This window comes from Trematomus bernacchii, unplaced genomic scaffold, assembly GCF_902827165.1.
Source record: "Trematomus bernacchii unplaced genomic scaffold, fTreBer1.1, whole genome shotgun sequence".
Lineage (NCBI taxonomy): Eukaryota > Metazoa > Chordata > Actinopteri > Perciformes > Nototheniidae > Trematomus > Trematomus bernacchii.
In genome coordinates, this window is record NW_022987565.1 from 565,372 (window position 1) to 589,672 (window position 24,301).

General features: G+C 39.1%; 2 protein-coding genes across 2 annotated transcripts in view; both read right to left on the reverse strand.

The window, feature by feature from the left end:
• Nucleotides 1-2,893, reverse strand: part of itpr3 (inositol 1,4,5-trisphosphate receptor, type 3) — a 66,426-nt gene extending 63,533 nt beyond the window's left edge. The window contains exon 1 of the mRNA XM_034125585.1: nucleotides 2,847-2,893. Coding sequence (XP_033981476.1) covers nucleotides 2,847-2,893 — 47 coding nt within the window. The remainder of the gene's footprint in view (nucleotides 1-2,846) is intronic.
• A 673-nt stretch (nucleotides 2,894-3,566) lies between these two features.
• LOC117478563 (inositol 1,4,5-trisphosphate receptor type 3-like) lies at nucleotides 3,567-24,301 on the reverse strand (the record flags this gene model as incomplete). Its single annotated transcript, XM_034125566.1, is given in 4 exon segments — nucleotides 3,567-3,653; nucleotides 4,798-4,919; nucleotides 8,133-8,203; nucleotides 23,747-24,301. Coding segments are annotated over 4 exon segments (372 nt in total), but the record flags the coding sequence as incomplete, so codon positions are not given.

The window sequence follows — 24,301 nt, forward strand, 5'->3', positions numbered from 1 at the left end:
GAGAGACAGAGAGACAGAGAGAGTCAGATACATACTTGAAAAATTGTTCTTACAAAAATGTGATAATTTTATTGATAAGAATAAATGACTGAGTGAGAGTCAGTATGGCTTTAGGAGCAACCGATCTACATAGCATTAATGGAAATAATGGAAGAAATTACATCAGCATTGGAAAGTAAGAAATATACAATATGGGTATTTATTGAAAAAAAAAGCCTTTGATACCATAGATCATAACATCCTCATATCTAAATTGCACACTTATGGAATAAGAGGAATGGCTCAGAACTGGATAGGAAGTTATTTGAAAAATAGAACTGCCATGTGTGGAATAAACAAATAAATAAAACTTCAGTATGATTCAAGATTCAAGATTCAAGGCTGTATTGTCATGTGCACAGTAGCTTCAGTGTAGATATGGGAATGAAAAACTGAACTCTCAGGCTCCTCCAACAATGCAACATAAAACAAATAAAACAGATAAAACTAGTGAAAGAAATAACAATAGAAATGAAATAGTGCAAGAAGAGTCTATATACAAGTACATTGAATATGATTTATAGATACATAAATTGCTAGATGCAAACAGATGAATGTTTATGGAGGCAGCGATAATGTGCAGTGATATCATATATTTCTCCTCAGTCTCACGTTCAGACTCGAACCAGATGTGAGTGTTTCCACTGATACTATTTACTACAGTCATTCTGCAGCTGCTTCATTACTTTCTACTTGTTTCACTTATTTCTATAATGAAATCAGACAGTTTAGAGGCACTAACATGTCGTCAGGTTCTGCTCATGAGATTTTAAAACTGTAACACACTTACAGTAACAATGGCCTCTTTGTCTAAACTGAAGTGTGTGTGTATAAACATGAGGAAGGTGCAGTTTAGTTATTATTTCTACTGTAGAATAATGAAGTGATCCGTGTCACCACCTCCACACCTTTGACATACACACACCACACACCACACACACACCTTTCTCCTACAGGAATCTTTATCGTGATCTGACAGAGTTTCTTTCAACAGCAACCACACCCAGATTGTGTGTGTGTGTGTGTGTGTGTGTGTGTGTGTGTGTGTGTGTGTGTGTGTGATGATGGCAGATCTACAGCGTGAAAGCGGGGTCAATATTGACACTGACTAAGAGATAGCAATATATCGATTCACAGCACAACCCTGTCATAAAGTAATTGCTTATGTGTGTGTGTGTGTGTGTGTGTGTGTGTGTGTGTGTGTGTGTGTGTGTGTGTGTGTGTGTGTGTGTGTGTGTGTGTATGTGTGTATGTGTGTATGTGTGTATGTGTGTATGTGTGTGTGTGTGTGTGTGTGTGTGTGTGTGTGTGTGTGTGTTTGTTTAAAGAATGCCAAACATGTAAAATGCTTCAGAAAGAGAGATTTAGACATGTAATCAGTCTTTAAAATTAAAGGAATGAAAATACTCACTGTAATGTCTTGTGTGTTTCAGTGTGTGTGTGTGTATGTGTCTGTGTCTGTGTGTCTGTGTCTGTGTCTGTGTGTGTGTGTGTGTGTGTGTGTGGTTGTGTGTGTGTGTGTGTTTGTGTTTGTGTGTGTGTGTGTGTGTGTGTGTTGTAAATGATCTCACATGTATCGGCAAAGTCAAATGGACAGATGTTGCCATGGCGAGGGGAAGGGAGTGGTGTGAATCACCTGGTTGTCAATGCCAACAAACTGACATTACCTAAAGGACTGTAATTAAGTTCAACTCTGAGGTAATTGAACTTCCCAAAAGCATGGAAAGCATTTACAACCAGCTCCATCTCCTCCAGCTTCAACATTATAGGATGGTTTACTTTGAATTGTTGTTGTATGTTCATTCAGTTTCTATAGATATGCTAATCTACAGTAGAAGCTATGTGACTTTATTTTATGAATGAATTCAGTTAGTTAAATGTATAAACCTGGAGAAATATAAGAGATGGGGAATCACCTGCTGCTGAAAAGAGTTCCTGACAAACACAACATTTTCCTAAAGTGATGTCCAAGTCATAAAATATAGTTCTGTTTTGGATCAAACCAACCCAAAAAGCCTTTAAAATGACCTCCATCTCCACCAGCTGTAACAGTAGAGTGATGTTTACTGAACTGTTCACTTTAAGACACACTTTTGGTAGTGTAAAATGCATGCTTACTACGTGTTGTACTATGTGTTTTGACTCTATTTTATGAATTCACCCAGAGTGAAATGAGATGATGCTTGAGGAACATACTGGAAATAACTTTGGCTGTTTGTAGTGAATTAAGATGGACTGTAAGAAAACTATATTCAAAGAAAAGGGAACATTGCTTAATTTCCAGTTATCTAATTATGAGACAATGAACACAACATGTTAAAGAGCGCCTCCTTCATAGGAATACATCATACAGAGTGTTTTGTGTTTAACAGAACAGACACAATCTTTGCCATCATGCTTGTTTTGTAGGTTTTTCATCATTGTATATGTTTTGTTCGTTTAGTAGGCGAATTATGCATTTTCTGTACACATTTCTGTGTGTTTTTGTGGTACATTTTGGTCTTTTTGCTCTGAATTTTGCATTTGTTTAGTCCTTTTGAGTCTTTTCTTGTTTCCTTTGCGCCTCCATGAATTTTCTGCTTCTCTCTACAGTTATTTTGTGTTCCTACGTTAACATTTTCTGTAGGTGTTTTTGCATTTCTGTAGTTATGTTGTGTCTTATTGTAGTTGTTTTGTGCTATTCTACATCTCCTTACATTATTCTTATTTTTTGTGTTTTTTTATAAATCAATATATTTCTAGTCGTTTGATTTGAATGATTATAATTAAAACAGATATCCCCATCCTTAAAGCACTACACTGGCTACCCGTGGAACTGAGGATCGAATTCAAGGTCTCCGTCCTCACCCACCATTGTGTCCATGGAACTGCCCCTCCCTACCTCAAGGAACTCCTCACCACCCATACCTCCTTGCGGACCACCCGCTCCAGCAACTCCAACCTGCTCAAACCCCCCAGGACTAAGCTCCGTACTATGGGAGACCGGGCCTTCTGCTCGGCTGCTCCCAGTCTGTGGAATGCTCTCCCCGACCACATGAGAGCACCACAGACCGTGGAGGCTTTTAAAAAAGGCCTCAAAACCCATCTCTTCAAAAGAGCCTTTGCCTAGACCCTTTTACCACCCTTTTATTTTTTTTATTATTGCTTTTTATTAATTCTACCGTGTTGTGTCATGTCTATTTATACTGTTCATGCTCACTGCTTGTAGCACTTCGGGATTTGAATTCGAATATGAAGTGCTTTATAAATGGAACCCATTATTATTATTATTATAGATATGAAGCAGTCTAGACCAGATTCCTGGATACTGTATTCAGTGATCCATGACTCTGAACTTTTATTGTATACAGTCTTATCTCTGATGTCATATCTCTGTTATTTCAAACACTCTGAGACAATCAGTAACCTTCACATGTTTCCTGTGGAGCCGATCAGCCTCACTTCCAGTGCAGGAACTCAACAGCGCTCCAGTTTCATGTTAATGTTAATAAGTAACCTCTTTTTGTTGGAACTTATGAGCACTTTACCTGCATGACTGTTCCATATTTGACAACGTCTCCGTGGACTTTCTTGTTTTCTGTCTCGTTCTGCTTCTGCTCCAGGTTGGACGCATGCTGCAAAACACACACACACACACACACACAGACACACACACACACACAGAATAAAGTAACATCTGTTTGTGAATGTCTTTATATGCTGCGATGCAACCAAACATTAACAATGATCACTCAGAGTATTTGTAGTGGATAGTAATAACATCCTGCTCTCTGTGTTGGACATATCTTTGTAAACAACTTGTTTTGCACACATTGACATTATCTTGTTTTGTACTTGGAGGATAAAGTTGACATGTAGAAAGAAAATGTCCAAATCTGAAGAAAACATACATTTCCAAAGTTAAAATACAGTTGTTGGGAATAAAAGTAGATAATAAATCAAATGACTAGCGCTAGCACCAATGATAAATGTCCAGCTTTATTCTTGACTATTCCACAGCGTTCACAGAATGCAAAATAAATAATCTTCTTCCATGCTTGACCAAATACTTTTCCACACAGTCAGGTAAATAGAAAGTGAGTGTGCTGCTCATCGTCTGATATTTAAACCCTGTCTCCTAGTGGAAGTAGAGGAGGTTTTACCAGCGTCAGGTTTCAAATTAGTTTAGTCAACTAACATTCAGCTAAAGAGCATCGTAACAGAAACATCAAAAAGTGGTTTCTTTGCTTCAAAGTGAGTTTTGTAGTTGGGTCATTTCTACATGAAAATATGTATTTTATTTTATCCAAAAATATATATATTCTTTAATTGTATTGATTTTATTGAAGTGTTGTTATTATGATTATGATTATTATGTATTTTTTGGCAATAGTATTTCTGCTTTTTCTACCTATTTAAAGCACTTTTCTGTATAAATGAAGCTTTGCCTTGATCATTTGAATCATCAATGTAAAGAGAGAACCGTGAATCAAAGAATAAAAGACATCTCTGCATTGAACAAATGCAGTTGATAATAAACGTCTATCTGTGTGAGCAGAGCTGTGTGTGAGCAGAAGTGTGTGTGAGCAGAAGTGTGTGTGAGCAGAAGTGTGTGTGAGCAGAAGTGTGTGTGAGCAGAAGTGTGTGTGAGCAGAAGTGTGTGTGAGCAAATGTGTGTGAGCAGAAGTGTGTGTGAGCAAATGTGTGTGAGCAGAAGTGTGTGTGAGCAGATGTGTGTTTGAGCAGAGATGTGTGTTTGAGCAGAGATGTGTGTGTTACCTGTAGTTTCTGCAGCAGCACCACGTCAGCGATCTTGTCCTTCTCATGTTTGGCTTGTTTGGCTTTCCAGAACTGTTTCTGAGCCGAGTATCGACTCATGGGACAAACCTTGAACAGGCAGTCTGAAGAAACACGGGACACAAATAATAAAAAACACAGATAATATTCAAATATGATAGAAAATATATATTTAAATACAGTTCAATTCAACCCTGAAAGCACTGAAAAATCATTCAGTCTCAATTTCTTTGACACGTCACAGAAAATAATTTGAAAAATTAAGAATTCCTTTAGGTTTTATTATTTAAAAAAAAAGAAATGCCTTGTCTATTATGCTGCTGTAACAAAAACAATTTCCCAATTTGGGATCAATAAAGTACTATCTTATCTTATCTTATCTTATTTATATTTAAAGTCAAATGCACATTATGTAATATCTAAACCTACCCCTAACCCTTTCTGCCACAAGGAGTCAAAACAGTAATAAAATCTGTAGTTTGGTGCCAATTTGAAGTGTCGCTGGATGATGGGAGTCATTGCCTTCATCACCATTTCTGTTAAGATTCCTTCAGTGTTCATTGTTCAGCACGTCTTAAATATGAGCCGAATTATCCACAGAGGTGTCTTACTCTCAATAATAAACAAACAAGGCAATTCAAACTGAGAGAAACACTGAATAAAGCCGTTTCATGTTGAAATGTGTGCTTCTTCTATGGGGTGTGGTACTTGCTAATGTTTGCTCGACTTCTTTCTCTGACAACTTAAGATCCAGAAATCCAATCACTAAAATCCTTCATCTGAGTTAAAAACACCAAAACCTTAAAAGTTAAAGTAAAAAATGTGCCTTAAATATGGGTAATAGGTCAATTTATAACAGCTTAAACACTGACACATGTCAATTGGGATATTACCTTGATTATAATAACAGATTTAATCTTTGAAGTTTGTGGGATAATGTAAGTACACAACTCAACAAAATATGTCACATAGGTCTAGTCAGTTTAGATATTTTAATGCTTAAATGTGAACTATGAAATACTTTCATTTTCATTTTGAACACTATTTATTCTACATTCTTGGTGTGGGTGATTAGTTCCAGAGTGCTGATTGGTCGGTGGAGCAGCGCCTGAAGCTAATTGGTTGTTTTTGGTTTCATATCTTTAAACCGCTGAAGCGTCTGACAGTAAGTCTCAGAGAGCGTTTCAGTCACATTTATATTTTCTGCCCGACGACCAAATATGGTCGTTCTGTCTGAGAGCTGACTCCTGGAGGAACTGATTAAAAAACTGACCTGTTGGTGGTGTGAGGGAAAGTCAAGAAATCACCAACATGTATCCAGATTAAGCAACATAAATGATCATCCAATATTATAAATAAAACATTGTTTTCCTGATTCAGCTCTGCATTACCTCACAGTTAATTAAATAGCATTATAATTATTATTATTTTTGTCAATCTCATCTAATGTCTTATCTTAAAAAATAGATAACAAAAGGCATCATAGGACATAAAGCGGACAATATTGAGACACCTAAATAAAGCTGAGTGACAGGACGTACATATTGACTCTCCTTCTACAGATCCTGTACCTTAAAACTGTTGCTGTGTGTGTGTGTGTGTGTGTGTGTGTGTGTGTGTGTGTGTGTGTGTGTGTGTGTGTGTGTGTGTGTGTGTGTGTGTGTGTGTGTGTGTGTGTGTGTGTGTGTGTGTGTGTGTGTGTGTGTGTGTGTGCGTGCGTGTGTGTATGTTTGTGTGTGGCAAACATACTTTGACTGAGTGTAATCAATTGTATGTATTGTGATAATCTAAATGGACATTTAGTTTGAAAGTCATATTGACATAAGGAAATGAGCTTTCAACCCTCGCTCGAACACACACACACACACACACACACACACACACACACACACACACACACACACACACACACACACACACACACACACACACACACACCACATACACATTTTGTCAATTTACAGTTCATATTTAATTATGACTTATTTGTATTTAATTGATTTTTAACTTGATACTTTTAAATGTAAGTACCCGCCAAAAGTTCCAAAAATGTGTGAGTTGAGCTGTGACTGATCTATATGTAAACTAGTTCAACTGCTCGCAGATGGTGTGTGTATGTGTATGTGTATGTGTATGTGTGTGTGTGTGTGTGTGTGTGTGTGTGTGTGTGTGTGTGTGTGTGTGTGTGTGTGTGTGTGTGTGTGTGTGTGTGTGTGTGTGTGTGTGTGTGTGTGTGTGTGTGTGTGTGTGTGTGTGTGTGTGTGTGTCTAATGATAGCAGCTGGACTTAGATCACTCACACACATCATTTATATTTCATTCAGCACTCTGGAGGTTTTCATGGTTCTTATAAAGAGACCTGACCCAGGACCAGAATCAGGCCGACGTGTGATCTCATGGTGAGGACGGCGTATATCACATTTGGAACTGAGGACATCAATTGTCGCTATTTGTTCATGTTTTAAGACTTAAAACGAATAAATACAATTCTTCAGACAACATGTCCTCCATTTCCCTCACCGAAGAATTCAAAATCAACGTAAATATTTTCCATTTCAATAGTTTAAAAGCAGGACACTATGTTTCATTTAGGCATCATCTTGTGTCAGCTCCATCAAGCACACTATCACTTTTAGAGTGTCAACCTTGATAAAGCTTATAGTTAGGGCTGGCTCAGGATTTAATAGAACAAGTTCCTTAGTTTTGCTGCTATAGGATTAGACTGTCTTGGGACTTTCACCTCTAATATTATAATTCTCTTTATCTCTATATGCACTCATCTCCCAAACATGCATGTTACTAACTAGATCGATCGGCGTCAAAAACCAGGTCTGCTCCTGTTTCTCTTCACGAATGGATGCACATTATATATTGCATTTTATTATTTGTGGTATAAAGAGAAGGGTCTAGACCTGCTTTGAAATGAAAGTGCAATGAGATCATTTCTCCTGATGATGATAAAAAAAGACATTAAAACAATTATGTTGGGAAGGAGGGGAGTGTGTTGTGTTTTGGATGTGTTTTTTTAAGATTGGAAAAGAAAAATAATCAGTTTGTTATGTGGTTTCAGTTGTCATTGAACGGGTGAATGATGATTCAACTACTGTTTTCTGTTTAGACTTGGCCCCAATAATAAAACTGTTAGGGATATTTCGACATCACTAAATAGAAACAGGTTGCATAAAAGGAAGCTCTCTATGAGGAGATCAGTTGTGACATGTCCTACTGACGCACCTGACAAACACAAAGTTAACGTAACTCATGTATGACCTGCTGTGTTTGTCAACTATAAAGTGACACACACACACACACACACACCTCTGAATTTCTTTGGAGGATTCTCAAGATCTCCAGCAGCCGGTTCGACCACACAGCGGTCATCTACCAACCTGCAGAGAAAAACCACAGAAGAAGAAAAGTCTGTTAGGTGATTCCACTTAAAAACCCATATTATTATAGAGATAATTCATTTTTTTTAAAACACCATATTACCAACGTTAAAAACATTTCTAAAGTGTATGTATTCGTCACGTTTCCTCTGTGACCTTTGTCTCAGAGGAAAAACACAACAAGGAGAGAAAAGGATAAAAAATGCCAAAAGATGTATAAAACACAAAAGAAAACACTGAATGAAAAAATATATGAAATCCACATTATAAGGAGGAGCTGACAGTGATGCAGTCTGCAGGAAACATTCACAAAACTGATCTTAAACCGATCTTTAAACCTTAAGGCCGCTACACACCAACCTGAGACCAAAGAACGCGTACCGAAGGCGTCCCGACTTTTACGTCCGCTACGTCGCCTGCGTCGGCTACGCCGCCCGCCTACGAACACACCGCAAAGACTTCAGTTGACGAGTGGCAATAACTGTCCTTACCAGCAGGCAGCGTTAGTGTGTATTCGTCATTCAAAAGAGGCAACAACCGGAAGACAGACGATACACCGAGAGAAGGAGAACAGGCTGCGTGATATAAACAAACAACAAATAGCGTCTGGGTTCCATTTTCACTCTCTCTCGTCGATCGAAAACATGTAAACATAAAAAAGAAACTCTTGCGTCCGGGTGAGATGAAAATGAAAAAGATTAACTGTCTGTGTGTGCCTTCTTAATCGTTTCTTTTGGTCCCTCACTTCCGCTTCGCTTCTCATGCACTGATTCGCTAAAGCTGAACAGCCAATCAGAGTGATTTCTTTGTCCCGACTTTCTTTGGCCTCCCTCCATGTTGAATCGGCCGCGGGAGGTGTGAAAATGTGCCGTAAAGAGACGACGGTGCGGGACACACCAACCTGAGTAGGGCGCCGCGAATGCCCGACTGCCTCTGACGGCCTCTGACTCCCAAAATCGGGTTGGTGTGTCAGGGGCTTTAAAGATCGATAGTTTGATCACCAGCAGGGTGTGAAGGGACTTTAACGTGTGAAAACGTTCAGAAAAGAGTTGTACAGTCCTTTTTCAGAGGACAGGAAACAACCCGCTGGTGTTGGTGACTCCTAATCTTTATTTACACACGTTTTCTAGATGATGTTTCCACTCTGTTGTTAAGTGAGAATTTAGATGGACAGATAAGGTTTGAGAGACTGTGAGGAAGGCAGGAGGGGAGGTTTTAAAGAGAAGAAGGCCTACTGTGCTGTTTGGGGGTTTCCCTTTCCTCTAGTGTGTTATAAAGCTTTGTGTGCATGTAAATGGTTTGAAAAAGGCTAACATCCCTGTGTTCCCTCCCTACACACTCCCTTCCCTGCCTGAAAAGCCTCCATTGGACTACTTTGTTTACTTCAGGAACATAATGACATCACTATAACACTCTCGCTTTTATTGGCTAGCGATCCAACACATTGTACGTGATAGGCTTAATCCTAAATACTAATATGAACCTGAAAATGAGCAGACTGGAACCTTTAAAAAGATGAAACATGACAAAAAATATTGAAGAAATTTGAGTCAAATTTGAGTGTGTGTGTGTGTGTGTGTGTGTGTGTGTGTGTGTGTGTGTGTGTGTGTGTGTGTGTGTGTGTGTGTGTGTGTGTGTGTGTGGTGTCATTAGAGTACGTAAATCTCTTTTACGATCAGTGTGTAGGCAACAGAGGGGCTCAATAGTGACTGACACACACACACACACACACACACACACACTCACACACTTAAACTCACACACACCTGGCCTCCTGGTGATTGTAGTTAATGTGTGTATGAATGGATAGGTAATCCTACTGACTGCAGGCTGTCTGCTCACTGCACGAAAATAAAGCTTCAACTGTGTGTGTGTGTGTGCGTGCGTGCGTGCGTGCGTGTGTGTGTGTGTCATGTCTTCGCAGACTCTGATTATCCTGGGGCTGGTTTTCTTCTGTCTGAACTCGAGCAGGAAAGTAAAAGTTGGACTTTTATTGTGAAGGAAACAATGTTAAACTTCACAATAAAAGCATGGTTTTGTATGAAGGATCTACACATTGAGTAGAGCTCCTTTAACGACCATGAATTAAGCATATAAAGAACTTTATGTGATTTAAAGGATATATTTTGCGTTGGCTTGATGCTATTTTAATAATTGTGTCACATGGTCATATGTTTGCATTCTGGCTGAGTCAGGGTCACAGCGGCCAATTACAAAACCAAAACCACAGCCTGTAAACAAATCAGGAGCTGCAAGTGATTCTGGGAAAAGCTCCAACATTCATATACATTACATTATCCTCTGGCAAACAGGCTGCTTCAATGATCTGTGTTCACATTATCCATCACAATACAAGACCCACAACACAAACAAAGAGTAAACAGTTAAATGTGTTGATTTCCTGCAGTAAAAATATAATAACTAAACTCAACTCAACAAGAAACAAGGCTTAAAATATGTGTAGCTGTGCTTTGTGATCGTCTTATAACCACTTTGTTGCACTGCTGGCGGAAAAAATGTACTGACTTGCATTTAATGCTGACTTGGTTTATGACTAACCCTAACCCCCTAACCCTAACCCTAAATGCAGCTGATACAACAGGCTTTAGAAATGTGTTTAACTGTTTTAATATAGTTTATTTCTCCAATGAAGTAGGAGTTTTTCTACTTGTTTGTTTTTTAAGAGAGACTAATAATACGCTTTTTATAATGTCGTCACTTTTCCTTCTTCTTTTCTTCCTGTCTCATATTTATCTTTATCGTCACATATCAATCTCTTTCTTGACTTTCAATTTCTGTTTCCCTTCTTCCCACTTTTCTTTCCCTTTCTCTCTGTTGTTTCCTTCCTTCTTATCTCTTCTTAGCTTAGCCCTCACTTTTCTAGCTGCCTTTAGTTTCCAAAGAATCTCATTTCTTTCCTTTTATCCTCCCTCATTTGTAACCATTTACAACTTTGTTTTTCTGTTTACTCTTACAGTATATCTACATTCTACCCTTCCTCTTTACATGCCTGTCTTTCAATAAGTCTTCACTTTCCAAAACACATTCCCATTTTTCCAAAGGAGTTTTTTTCTCTTTCTTCCCTCTTTCTTTTCTGTCTCTTGAGTCACTTTCTGAACAAACACAGCACGCCCCCCCCCCCCGTCCCCCCGTCACTTAAAACAGCCTCTCAGGTATTTTTTCCGCCTGCCAGGTGTGTCCCAGGTGTGTGCTGCTGATTGCTCCATTCACAAGACACACACACACACTCAGGTGTGTTGACTCAGTGAACATGATTGTACAGCTGGCGTGTTTCACAGTGTTTAACCTGATCTATAGAAATCACATCATCCACATCTGTTTCAGAGTTAATCAGCAGGGAAGTGTTTCTGTCAAACATCATCAATAACCAAGTTTTTCTGTTCATTCCTCTGAATGTGCGTCTTCCTTACATTTTTGCCTCCTTATCTCTTCCCCTCTGTCTATACACGTTTCCAAAGACTAAAACAGATCTAGTTTATTATTAAGACTGGATAAAACTCTGAAGACTTAACGAACATTAGCAACATCACTAAGCACTTCTACATTGGTTGAATTTTTCGAGTTAAAGGGCCATGTTCTGCTCATGTTCAGGTGTATATCAGTATGTAGTGTCTCCAACGTGACATGTTCACATGCTTTAATGTTCAAAAAGCTCTTTATTGTTCTCCTACTGCCTGTGCTGCAGCACCTTTTTTCACCCTCTGTCTGAAACCTGAGCCCAGTCTGCTCTGATTGGTTAGCTGGCCGGCTCTGTTGTGATTGGTCAACTGTTTAGAGATGTCCCACCCCTTAGCCTATCACGTACAATGTGTTGGAGCACTAGCCAATAGAAGCGCGAGTGTTAAATAGTGATGTCACTGAGTTCAGGAAGTAAACAAAGGAGTCCAATGGAGGTGGTTCAGGCAGGCCTTTGTAAACCATTGACATGCACAAAAGCCTATATAGAACACCACAGGAGAGGTAAAACCCCAAAAGGCCTCTTTAAAGGGGACCTATCATGCAAAATGCACTTTTTGATGTCTTTTATACATAAATATGTGTCCCCGGTGTGTCAGGGAACTGACCCAAATCTCTAAAAACGGGGGTACAATGGAGCTGATCCAGATTTGCGTCCGATATGACGTGATATCGGAAATGTGGACCCACGGCCCTATCAGAAACGTTGCTATCAGAAACAATGCCCGACTGTTTTGGACGTAATATTGTCGGTGCATGTTTACATTAGCATCGCTAACACTCAGAGCTAACCTGTACTGGAGAGCACGTGTGTGAAGAAGCTGGATATAAAAAGGAACTCACCTTGTGGTATAACCGGCAAGAGAGAAAGCCTTTGAGCTCCATAATGTTTCAGAAATAATCCTTGATAATCCATGATATGGCGTTTCATCACGGCAGCATTTAGTTTAGACAGTAGCTGCCGGGTCCCGCATGAGCTCAGACCCCTCCTTTTTTATGCTTTATCAATTTTTTTTTTTTAAAGCTTTATACCCCAAATCAGCACTTTTGAAACAGGAAGTGAAATAGAGGGATATGAGGCATGGCTAGAATGGGTGATCTGTTTTAGAGATGTCCCGATCCGATCACGTGATCGGGGATCGGAGCCGATCACGTGATTTTCAAAAGATCGGAATCGGGAGAAAAAAATCGGGGATTGGGAATTTTTTTTTTTTTTATAAAATATTTGTATTTTATTTAATGTTACAAAACAAAAATGACCATGTTCACGTCTTAAAGTCATCCTGAGGCCTTAGTTTTGGTTTAAAATGACACAACATCATGTATGTGTTGCTTCTTTTGGGCTTGTTTTCATAGACCTGGTTGCTTATTTCTCTCAAATCTGGCAACAGAGTGGGCGCAGTGTCTAATAGTAGCAGTAAGCTAACGAAAGGCTACGTTCAGCTGGTGCCTCGAGGGTCGGGACAGAGAAAATGTCAGGAGTTTGGAAGTATTATAAAATTGAAAGCGAAGGCAGTGTAACAGCCATATGCAATGTTTGCAAGGCGGAGGTTCCGCGTGGTGGAAAGAACAGAGCTACGTTCAACACGACCAATCTAATACAAACACCAACAACAACACGACGAGTACACAGCGGCCACTCAGGTAACGGCACTGAAACAACCGACACTTTCAGAGACTTTTAAAAGGAAAGAGAAACTACCCCAGAACAGTGAAAAGGCCAACAAAAATAACAGCCAAGATAGCTGAATTCATCGCTGTTACCTTTTTTTTTCTCTTAATGCATTGCATAAAGATCGGATCGGGAAAAATTGGTATCGGCAGATTGTCAAAATCAAATGATCGGAATCGGATCGGGAGCAAAAAAAGGTGATCGGGACATCCCTAATCTGTTTGGTATTTTGAGCAAAACACTTCATAGACATATTTTTTATATATTTTCATATATCTGAGACCTATGCTATTGCCTAAAAATGGCATGATAGGTGACCTTTAAAGCTTCCCCTTGGAGTTTTCATCTGAACATAAAATATGTGTATAGCATCTGTGAAACAACTATGGTCCAATACTAATACAATATTTGGGAATAAGGCAAATCTGAATTAGATTGTAATTTCTTTAACAACAAAAAACTGTCTATGGATCTCTTTTAGCATTGTAAATATCAAGCAGTTGCCAGAGCTGGGAATGAAGAACAACTAAGGAAAAAACTAGATAAATATACAACTCAATTCCACTGTAATAACCAAGGATTTATGATAGTTACGATATTCAGTAGGTATGATTTTTTTCAGCTACTCCACTAATATTTGCATCTTCTCTCTACATGTATTGAGCGTGAAATGTGTATTGTTTGGTTCATCCGGATCCTCCTCCTCTTTCATTCTGCAGGAAAAACTGATTTGAATATGGATTTGTGTATCTGAATAAGCGCAGGTGTTTTCAGTCACAAACTGAACCAGCAAGAGGAGACGGGGCTGGACATTTCTTGGTTACACTCCAAAATATTGTCATCCGTTAAATGCATTATGGCATTGCAAAATCAATGAAATTACAAACTCAAAGCTGAGTTAGTTGGAATTTAAATCAACAGATCAGTAGCTCAGAATTTGCTGGTTGCAGCTGTTTTTAAGTTTAAATATTAGTAGATACTTATTATCAACTATGACGACTCAATATCTTTGGGTTTTGGACAGTTTGTAGTAAAAATAAAGCGACAGAAAGAAGTTTATTGTGACCCAAGGAAGTAGACGCAGACATTTTATGAAAGAAACATTTATAATTGTCAGTTGCAGTCCGACAAAAATCAAACAAAGATGGTCTGATACTGATATCTCTGACATCCTGTGAAGTGTGAGCGAACATCCCAGTCATGAGTTAAAAAATATAATTTAAGTGAGCAGATCTCTTTTAAATAAGATGTAAGTTAGAAACATTATAAAGAAACCCCTTTTCCTCTGCCATGCATACAGTGAGCAGGATTAACATGTACAATGATGCCCTGCAGAACAAAAGACTGCAGAAACAGCTTAGCAAACGTGTGAAAGCATCCCACTCAAGTTAAAACAAACCACAAAGACGGCTTAAGACGTCTAAATAAAAACGTTTCGGTTTCCTTTTTGAGTTAAATTTAGGATTATGTGTTCATTTCCAGCCTCTGTAGCTGCACTGTAGCTTTATATCTACTGTAATGTTTAACTTGTCTTTTGTTGTATTAGTTCTACTCTTTTAGATGCTATCCCTGTGTCTTATTACATTGCCTCGTGTTTCCTTTGTGTCTTCTCTTGTCTTATGTAGAGCAGTATTTGAATTGCCTTGCAGGTGAAGGTTTCTGTACAAATAAACGTTCCTTGTGTGGAACATCAGGCAGATATTTAACTATTGAACCACAGACACTGACTCATCCTTAACTCCAGCTCTCAGCAGTGATATGATCCTCAGATCAACATTTATTCTCTGCAGGGAAACGGACCAGAGATCACAGAGGACTAATCCTTATGGGAAGTGAGCGTGGAGGATTGAGTCGACCGTTTTATGTCAAAAATCATTCTCAAACTTGTTTGAATTTCTGTATTCAATCATTATCTCAAAAGCTTGGAGTCGCCTGGTCAACCCCAAATCAAAATTATATTATATATTTTCGCTCAAACAGCTATGTATAAAGTCAATTACAGGGGTCCCTCAGGGCTCTGTCCTCAGTCCCCTCCTCTTCTCTCTGTACACGAACTCGCTCGGATCTGTCATTAGCCCGCATGGTTTTTCATACCATTGCTACGCTGACGACACTCAATTCATTTTATCTTTTCCCCGTTCTGAAACCCAGGTTGTCGCACGCATCTCTGCTTGTCTAGCTGACATCTCTCAGTGGATGTCTGCTCGCCACCTCAAGCTCAACCTTGACAAGACTGAACTGCTTTTTCTTCCTGAAAAAGATTGTCCCACTCAGTCTTGACCTAACAATCAACATCGGCCCCTCTGTTGTTTCCCCGACTCAGACTGCAAGGAATCTGGGTGTGACCCTAGATAACAAACTGTCCATCACTGCAAACATCGCTGCTACAACCCGCTGCTGCAGATACACTCTTTACAACATCAGGAGGATACGTCCCCTCCTGACGCAGCTTCTGGTCCAGGCTCTCATCATCTCACGCCTAGACTACTGCAACTCCCTCCTGGCTGGTCTACCCACATGTGCCATTCGACCTCTGCAACTCATCCAGAATGCAGCAGCTCGTCTTGTTAAATGTTCCCACACCGCACCACTCCTCCGCTCCCTTCACTGGCTTCCAGTAACTGCTAAAATCCACTTCAAGACACTGGTACTTGCGTACCATGCTGTGAATGGTTCTGGCCAGTGGCGGCCGGTGGTCTTTTTTTTTGGTGGGGCTCTTGACGTACCGTAAGTGACCTACCCGGGGGGTTTCCCCCCGGAATTTTTTTTCGAGAAATGACCCCTTAAATGATGACTTCTGGTGATGTTAGAGGGGGGGGGGAAAGGAGAAATCGAGGCTTAAAAATATGAGAAGACTGATCAATACCTCCATAATCTTCAGTGTGGAAAATATTATTTATCAACCTGAACATCTACTACTTTACCAGGAATTTGTGTTCTCAGAACTGGTCTGTTTTTTTCTTTCTTAAAACTGTTCATGTTTTATGAACCAACACCTTCACCAAGTAGCTTTACAGTGAACTGCATGTGAGATATAAAATTAATAGCATCTTTTCAGTAGCATTAATTATAAATATTTAAGTGGTTCAATACAAGTCACTACAGCATTTCAAACTGAACTGTGAATAAATGCAATTTAAAAAAAATAACCACAGCACAAAATGTCATAAATTGTGTTTTTTCTTTGTTTCTCTGAGGATTATTTACAAACAGGCTTATTTACATATAGCAATAACTCAGAAATGAAAAAGCTACATCGTCTAACACGAACAACCAGTTAGCATAATGATAATATATGTGTTATGTACAATGTAACTGGCAAGGCTAGAGCAAGAAAGAACATAACGTTTGCAAAAGGTTTAAATAACTTCAAGTATCTGTCTTCAGATTACGTGGAGGTTTTAGTCCGATGGGAAGCAGATTTTAAGCGACACCGAAGATAAACCAAAAATGTGGTGGAGCTGCAAACCGTGTAGTGTTGCTGGGACAGAACAGGAGCTATAACCGTTGGAAAATACATCACAGACAATGCAACAAACGTGGAGACAGAACAATCACTTCTGTGATAAATGCCCACTTATTAATAAACTTCTAACAACCATGGGAAACCTCCTCTCTACATATAAAGTGATATCCAAGCATGGGAAACAAAAGACAGCATTTACCTGTTTGCATCCAGCTAGCCAAGCCTTTCTTGTGTACCAGCTACTTGTGAAGCCTCGTGTATAAATGTTGTCTTTTTCACGAGATTGCTGCGATATATTCAAATCGGGTTGGTCCGGTCCAAGGTCTTTAAGCAACAATTTATCTGCCAAACTTCTCCTTTCGAAAGGATTGGAGATTAGCTCTTGAACAGAATTAGGCGGGGACCGAGGTCCGGAGACTCCACCTGCACATGAAGCCATCCTCATCAACTACTGCGTCAACCGGATACGAGTCACTGTCCAAACTACTCACAGACTGCACTGGGCGCTGACATTGGCGCCCGGTGACCGTCATCTTTGACGACGCTGATTGGCTGAAATTATATTTTCGCGGCATAGTTTACACGTTACAGATAGCAACAGTCAGCTGCTAGTGGCTGCTGCTGCACTGGTTGAAGGCTCCTCTCTTAGCGCCCAGACGAGAGAAGGTGCATGGGCAAGGCCAGGCAGGAAACATGTGACTTATCAGTAACTTTAGACATCGTAACACAATTTTAAACGAGATTTTATTGTAGATTATACATTTTACTGATACCAATTATATAATATTTACCTTGTTCATTAAAAATAAAAATAAAAATATATATTTTTTTTTAAACATATATTTTTTTTTTTTTTTTTAATTTTAATTTATTTTTTTTTTTCAATATGGGAAGAGGTGGGGCGGCGCCCCTAGCGCCCCTATGGACCGGCCGCCACTGGTTCTGGCCCTACCTACATCCGGGACATGGTTAAACCATACACCCCAGCACGTGCACTCCGCTCTGCATCAGCCAAACGGCTCGCTGCACCCGCACTGCGAGGGGGACCCAAGTTCCCATCAGCAAAAACACGTGGGTTTGCTATCCTGGCTCCAAAATGGTGGAATGAGCTCCCCATTGACATCAGGACAGCAGAAAGCCTACACATCTTCCGGCGCAGACTGAAAACTCATCTCTTTCGACTCCACTTCGAGCAATAAAATAAAATAAAAAACACACTTATATACTAACAAAGGACTGGCTTATCTAAAGCCTGTTGAGTAGCACTTGAAATGTTTTGGCTCTATGAAACCTGATGTACTTATATGATTCCGTTTTCTTCAAGTTTGTATCTTCTTGGTCGAATGCACTTATTGTAAATCGCTTTGGATAAAAGCGTCAGCTAAATGAAATGTAATGTAATGTAATGTAATGTAGATTGTATTTTTGTTGGTTGCAGTGGGAATGAGATATCTTTTGCATTAAAACATTATTTTTTTAACTATAAAACAATGTCTCTTCCTACTATTAAGGGAAGAAATCTCACATTAAAAAAACTCATTTTAAAAACCAAAAGGTATATGGGTCTAACAAACAGCTTTAACAATTACAACAACAGATGTATGGAAAATACCATTAACGTATTACGTGAAATAACCTGGCAGGAAACACAGTTGCTACAAAATGTTGTTTTGTGAGTTTAAACCAAAATATATTTGGTTAACAATGAGATAAAAGAGAAGGGAATCTCCACACTTAAGACACATTTCTATTTTTGTCATTTTTGCATGAAAAATTACTTTAACGATTAATCGATTCTCAGAAGTTGTTGATTATTTTGCAGTTGCTCAACTTTTCTTGCAGCTCAGGTTCATGCCTCCATCTGTTCTTTAAAGGTCTTCTTTTTCTTAGACCTATAGATGAAGTCACCTGTTTAAAGGAGGCAGTTTGTAGTGTGTGTGCGGGGGGGTGCTAATGTGTGTTAATGTCCCCCTCAGCGTGTGGTCAGGGCCCCGGGCACCAGAGGATTCCTGTTTGAATCCTGTTTGTTTGTGTTGACGCCGCAGTATTTGACTGTAAGGAAACCAGCAGGTTCATCAACTGACATCTCCCTCTCTGGCTCTCATAGGCAAATGTCTCTCTCTAGTATGTAGTCAACAGAAACGGTGGGCTTACTGAGAGTTAAAGGGAATTAATCTACTTAAAAAGTAAGAGTTAAAAAAGATGAATCAATAAATCGTCCAATATTACATTTATCGGCATCTATAATCAGTTTTAAGTAATTTATTAAGAAGAAAATGTCAAATTGTTCTGACATTTAAAGACCTGATGTTGCATTTTTAGAAACTTATGGACAATTTTCCTTTTTACATCTAGTCTGGAATCACTTAGCCTGCTAACACGAGACCACTGTTATACTGTGTATACTGTGTGTACTGTGTGTACTTTAGCGTTTTTATATATGTCATATGCTATATTATACTATAAATTACACTGCTTCTCTTGCATATTCTGGTAAAAATGCTACATAACTGCATTTCCTTGTCTCAGTACAGTACGGTGACAATAAAGTTGAATCAAATATAATCTAAAAAATGTAATAGAAATCTCATTGTGTAAATATTTGCAAGCATCAATGGTCCACTCCACGATATTTTCACAGTATCAGTATCAAGGCAACTGGTGAACAAATGTTGTCCTTTGCATACAGTATGTACCAATGACGTGCCAATAGCATCTCCCTCCTTACAGCTGTTAGCATGTGACGCTAATGCGGCTAAAATGTGTGACCTATTGTTCCATACAGGTCAACGGGAGCCAGTACAAGTCAACAAACATAAGGTAAAGGTCAAGATGAAGTTAAGAGGAGTGGGCGAAAGAACAGGAAACACACACACACAGACTGGCACATTGGAAATCTCTGTTGGACATACTCGGTAGGTACCACTTCCTTTTCCTGCCATACATAGCTGCCACTTTCTCTGTGTGTTAAAGGTTGTGTTATTGTCAGTACGTCAGAACCTAATGAACTCTCTGATCGTCTGAGTTATGAACTCATTACCTTTGTTTCAGACTAGCTTTAAGAATACTTCCAAAATACAGATTTACAGTAGGTGCTTATGTTACTAACTTTGTCTATTTGTCACTGTGGATTTCTCCTAAATTCAGTAAAAGTAAGCTTTAGATAATGTTGTAATAATGTCACTTTTTGGTTTCCCCCCTGCCTGTAGTGTGTTATATACTGTAGGTTTGTGTGCATGTAAATGGTCTGCAAAAGCTAAAATCCCTGTGTTCCCTCCAGAGTGTGTTTCTCGCCCACCGACCCCCCCCCCCATCCTGCCTGAAACTCATCCATTGGACTCCTTCTTTACTTCAGTAATATGGTGACATCACTATGTAATGCTCACGCTTCTATTGGCTAGCGCTCCAACACATTGTACCTGATAGGCTAAGGGGCGGGACATCCCTGTCTCCTCTTGCTGGTTCAGTTTGTGACTGAAAACACCTGCGCTTATTCAGATACACAAATCCATATTAAAATCAGTTTTTTCTGCAGAATGAAAGAGGAGGATCCGGATGAACCAATCAAAACACATTTCACGCTCAATACATGTAGAGAGAAGATGCAAATATTAGACGAGTAGCTGCAAAAAATCATACCGACTGAATATCGTAACTATCATAAATCCTTGGTTATTACAGTGGAATTGAGTTGTATATTTATCTAGTTTTTTCCTTAGTTGTTCTTCATTCCCAGCTCTGGCAACTAATACCAAAAAAATACCAAACAGATCACCCATTCTAGCCATGCCTCATATCCCTCTATTTCACTTCCTGTTTCAAAAGTGCTGATTTGGGTATAAAGCTTTAAAAAAAAAACTGCAACTGCTTGATATTTACAATGCTAAAAGAGATCCATAGACAGTTTTGTTGTTAAAGAAATTACAATCTAATTCAGATTTGCCCTATTCCCAAATATTGTATTAGTATTGGACCATAGTAGTTTCACAGATGTTATACAAATATATTAGACGATTATGTTTAGACGAAAACTCCAAGGGGAAGCATTAATGAGGCCTTTTGGGGTTTTACCTCTCCTATAGTGTTCTATAGGCTTTTGTGCATGTCAGTGGTTTACAAAGGCTAAAGAAGGAGTTTCTCCCCCCCCCCCCCCCCTGCCTGAAACACCTCCATTTGACTCCTTTGTTTACTTCCTGAACTCAGTGACATCACTATTTAACACTAGCACTTCTATTGGCTAGCACTCCAACACGTTGTACGTGATAGGCTAAGGGGCGGGACATCTCTAACTGGTTGACCAATCCCAACAGAGCCGGCCAGCTAACCAATCAGAGCAGACTGGGCTCTGGTTTCAGACAGAGGGTGAAAAGAGGTGCTGCAGCACAGGCAGTATGAGAAAAATAAAGAGCTTTTTGAACATTAAAGCATGGAGACATGTCACAGTAGAGACACTACATATTGATATACACCTGAACATCAGCAGGAGAGGACTCTTTAAAGTAGAGACACTACATACTGATATACACCTGAACATCAGCAGGAGAGGACTCTTTAAAGTAGAGACACTACATACTGATATACACCTGAACATCAGCAGGAGAGGACTCTTTAAAGTAGAGACACTAAATACTGATATACACCTGAACATCAGCAGGAGAGGACTCTTTAAAGTAGAGACACTACATACTGATATACACCTGAACATCAGCAGGAGAGGACTCTTTAAAGTAGAGACACTACATACTGATATACACCTGAACATCAGCAGGAGAGGACTCTTTAAAGTAGAGACACTACATACTGATATACACCTGAACATCAGCAGGAGAGGACTCTTTAAAGTAGAGACACTACATACTGATATACACCTGAACATGAGCAGAGTATGTCCTCTTTAAGGCACAGCAGCATTTCTCTGACCTGTAAACTCTCTACATGGTCAGATTATTAAACCTGCTGAAGTTACAGCGTCCTGGTGCACTGATCTGCTCTCAGACCAAAATAATAAACCGGTGGACTGGGAGAACGCCAGAAAAGGAGATCAGTCCAACTTCAGTGTTACTGTCAGTTTATGGTGTGGAAGCAGAGATCATGAAGCACAGCTCGGTCAGCAGATACCTGAGCTTTAGCATAAAATCAAAACAAAAGCTACAAAAAAATCTGCTAAACATGAAGTGTGCAGGAAACCGTATTATATTACTCTGTCTTATATGTGCTCGTGCAAATCATGCAGTACTTAATAGTATTTACATTGTGTTCCTCACCACGTGTTAAACTAGTTGAACAAGTGAAGGGGAAGTGTGTGTCATATACTGTAGAACAAACACAGGTCTTTACTGACATAATGTACCAACACAGGCACTAGGGCTGCACAATTAATATACATTTTATTAAAATTGCAATATGGACTAGTGCTCTTTTCAAACACAGTAAGCACAATAAGCCTGGTGTCCATTTATAATAATTAATATCATGGTGAAATGTTCCTTTACAAATATATACTTTCAGGGCTGAAACAAGAGCATTTGCATGAACAAATAATGGAGTGTTTGCCTATGTCCTGATGGGATGTAATGTAATGTAATAATGTTGAAATGTGCCTTCAATTATTGATTTTCTGGTCAAAACAAAATATCTATATTCTTAGTGGAGCTTTTAATAATATATAATGTTGTAATAGCATGTATCAGGCCACAGAAGGCCAACAATGTAAAGAAAAATATCAGTAATAAAGATCCAGAGTCTTTTAAAGGACAATGAGTTCACAGTAAAGAGTGTGTGTGGATTTAAGTGCATTGAAACACACCTTAAAGGAAAGTCCTCCATACACTTATAATAATTACAACTGCTATTCCTGGCTGGTACATGTACTTTATTTAGTTATTATGTTGTTCTACTATAAAACTTGATATGTACCGTCCCCTTTGCTGTAACAATGAAGATTTAAGTGCATGTAAAACAGACTTAATATCATGAAACAATACACTATTAAACTTACTTAAGCCATTTAAGGGACACTGAGTTCACGGTGAAGAGTGTGTGTGTAGACTTAAGCACATGTAAAACACACTAGAATGTCAACTGTCCACATAACATGTTGGAATGTGCTTTAATTATTGACTTAATGGTCTAAAACAACAGATGTAGATTATTAGTGAAGCTTTTACATACAAAATTATAATATAATAATAATATAATAATAATAATAATAATAATAAGGATTTTAAGAAGTATTCAGGCTACAGAAGGCCAACAAAGTAAGGAAATATGTATGAATTATTAAATATTTACAGTATTAAGTATTTAAGTGCATGTAAAACAGACTTAATATCATGAGGATCCTTTTTTTCTATCTTCTTATGGGATTTAATATAGTAATGTTAAAATGTGCCTTTCATTTTTCACTTTATGTTCTAAAACAACAGGTCCAGATTCTTAATGGAGTTTTAGGTCAAATAAAGGGTTTTTAAGTAGCATTAGGCTACAGAAGGCCAACAAAGTAAATCAAATCTATATTACAAAAATATTAATAGATTTAAATGCATTTGAAAAATCCTTTTAAAGTCAAATGTCCATTTATAATAATCATTTTCATCTTGAGATGTGTCTAGTAGAATATCCTTAGAAGGATAAAACAAGTCTCCTTATGTAATCTAATGTAGTGTAATAATGTTAAAATATGGCTTTAATTATTGACTTTCTGGTGCAAAACACCAAATATGAAATGTGCCTTTAATAGACCTGTATAAAACAAACCATTTAGAGTGTTTACATGAATAGACAACGGGGTTCTGACTGTCTTGACATGTGACACTGACTCAATATTAAAGCACATGTGTAGCTACATATAAAGTACATTGTGTGTGAACATCTCCACAGTAAACAGTGCACGGGGATCACCACAGGGTGCACGCGGACAGCCACTCACCCCAGGGTGCTGATGAAGCCGTTCACCGTGCCCTCTGCGTACAGGGACACGATATCCCCGATGTGCAGGAAACTGGAGGCAGAGTCAGACATCCTGAGCTGATCCTGGATCCGCGCACACACTCAGGTTCAAAGTGTCTCCCCTGTCCTCTCGCCTTCTCTCTCCGTGAGAAAACTACAGAAACTAGAACCTCTTCATGCAGCTGGAGGCTTCAACTATTAACATTCAACCTGTGTTCTCAGTCCGCCTTCACACACTCACTGCCGGGTTCTGACTGCATGACAGCAAACATGGAGGAAAAACTCTGTAAAAAGTTCCGAAAACATTCAAACAGCAGCTCCAGAGAGGCGGGAACAGCGGAGGGATCCTGCACAGAAACTGCACATATCCCGAAAGTGTCGTAGAAATCCTCAGTGTGAGTTGCACACACACAGACACACACACGCACTCAGAGAGAAGTAAGACGACTTCACTGTTCCCTCCCTCTCTGTCAGTGTGTGTGTGAGTGTGTATCGAAGACTGCTAGAAACCAGGAAGTCAGCCGAGGTGTTGATA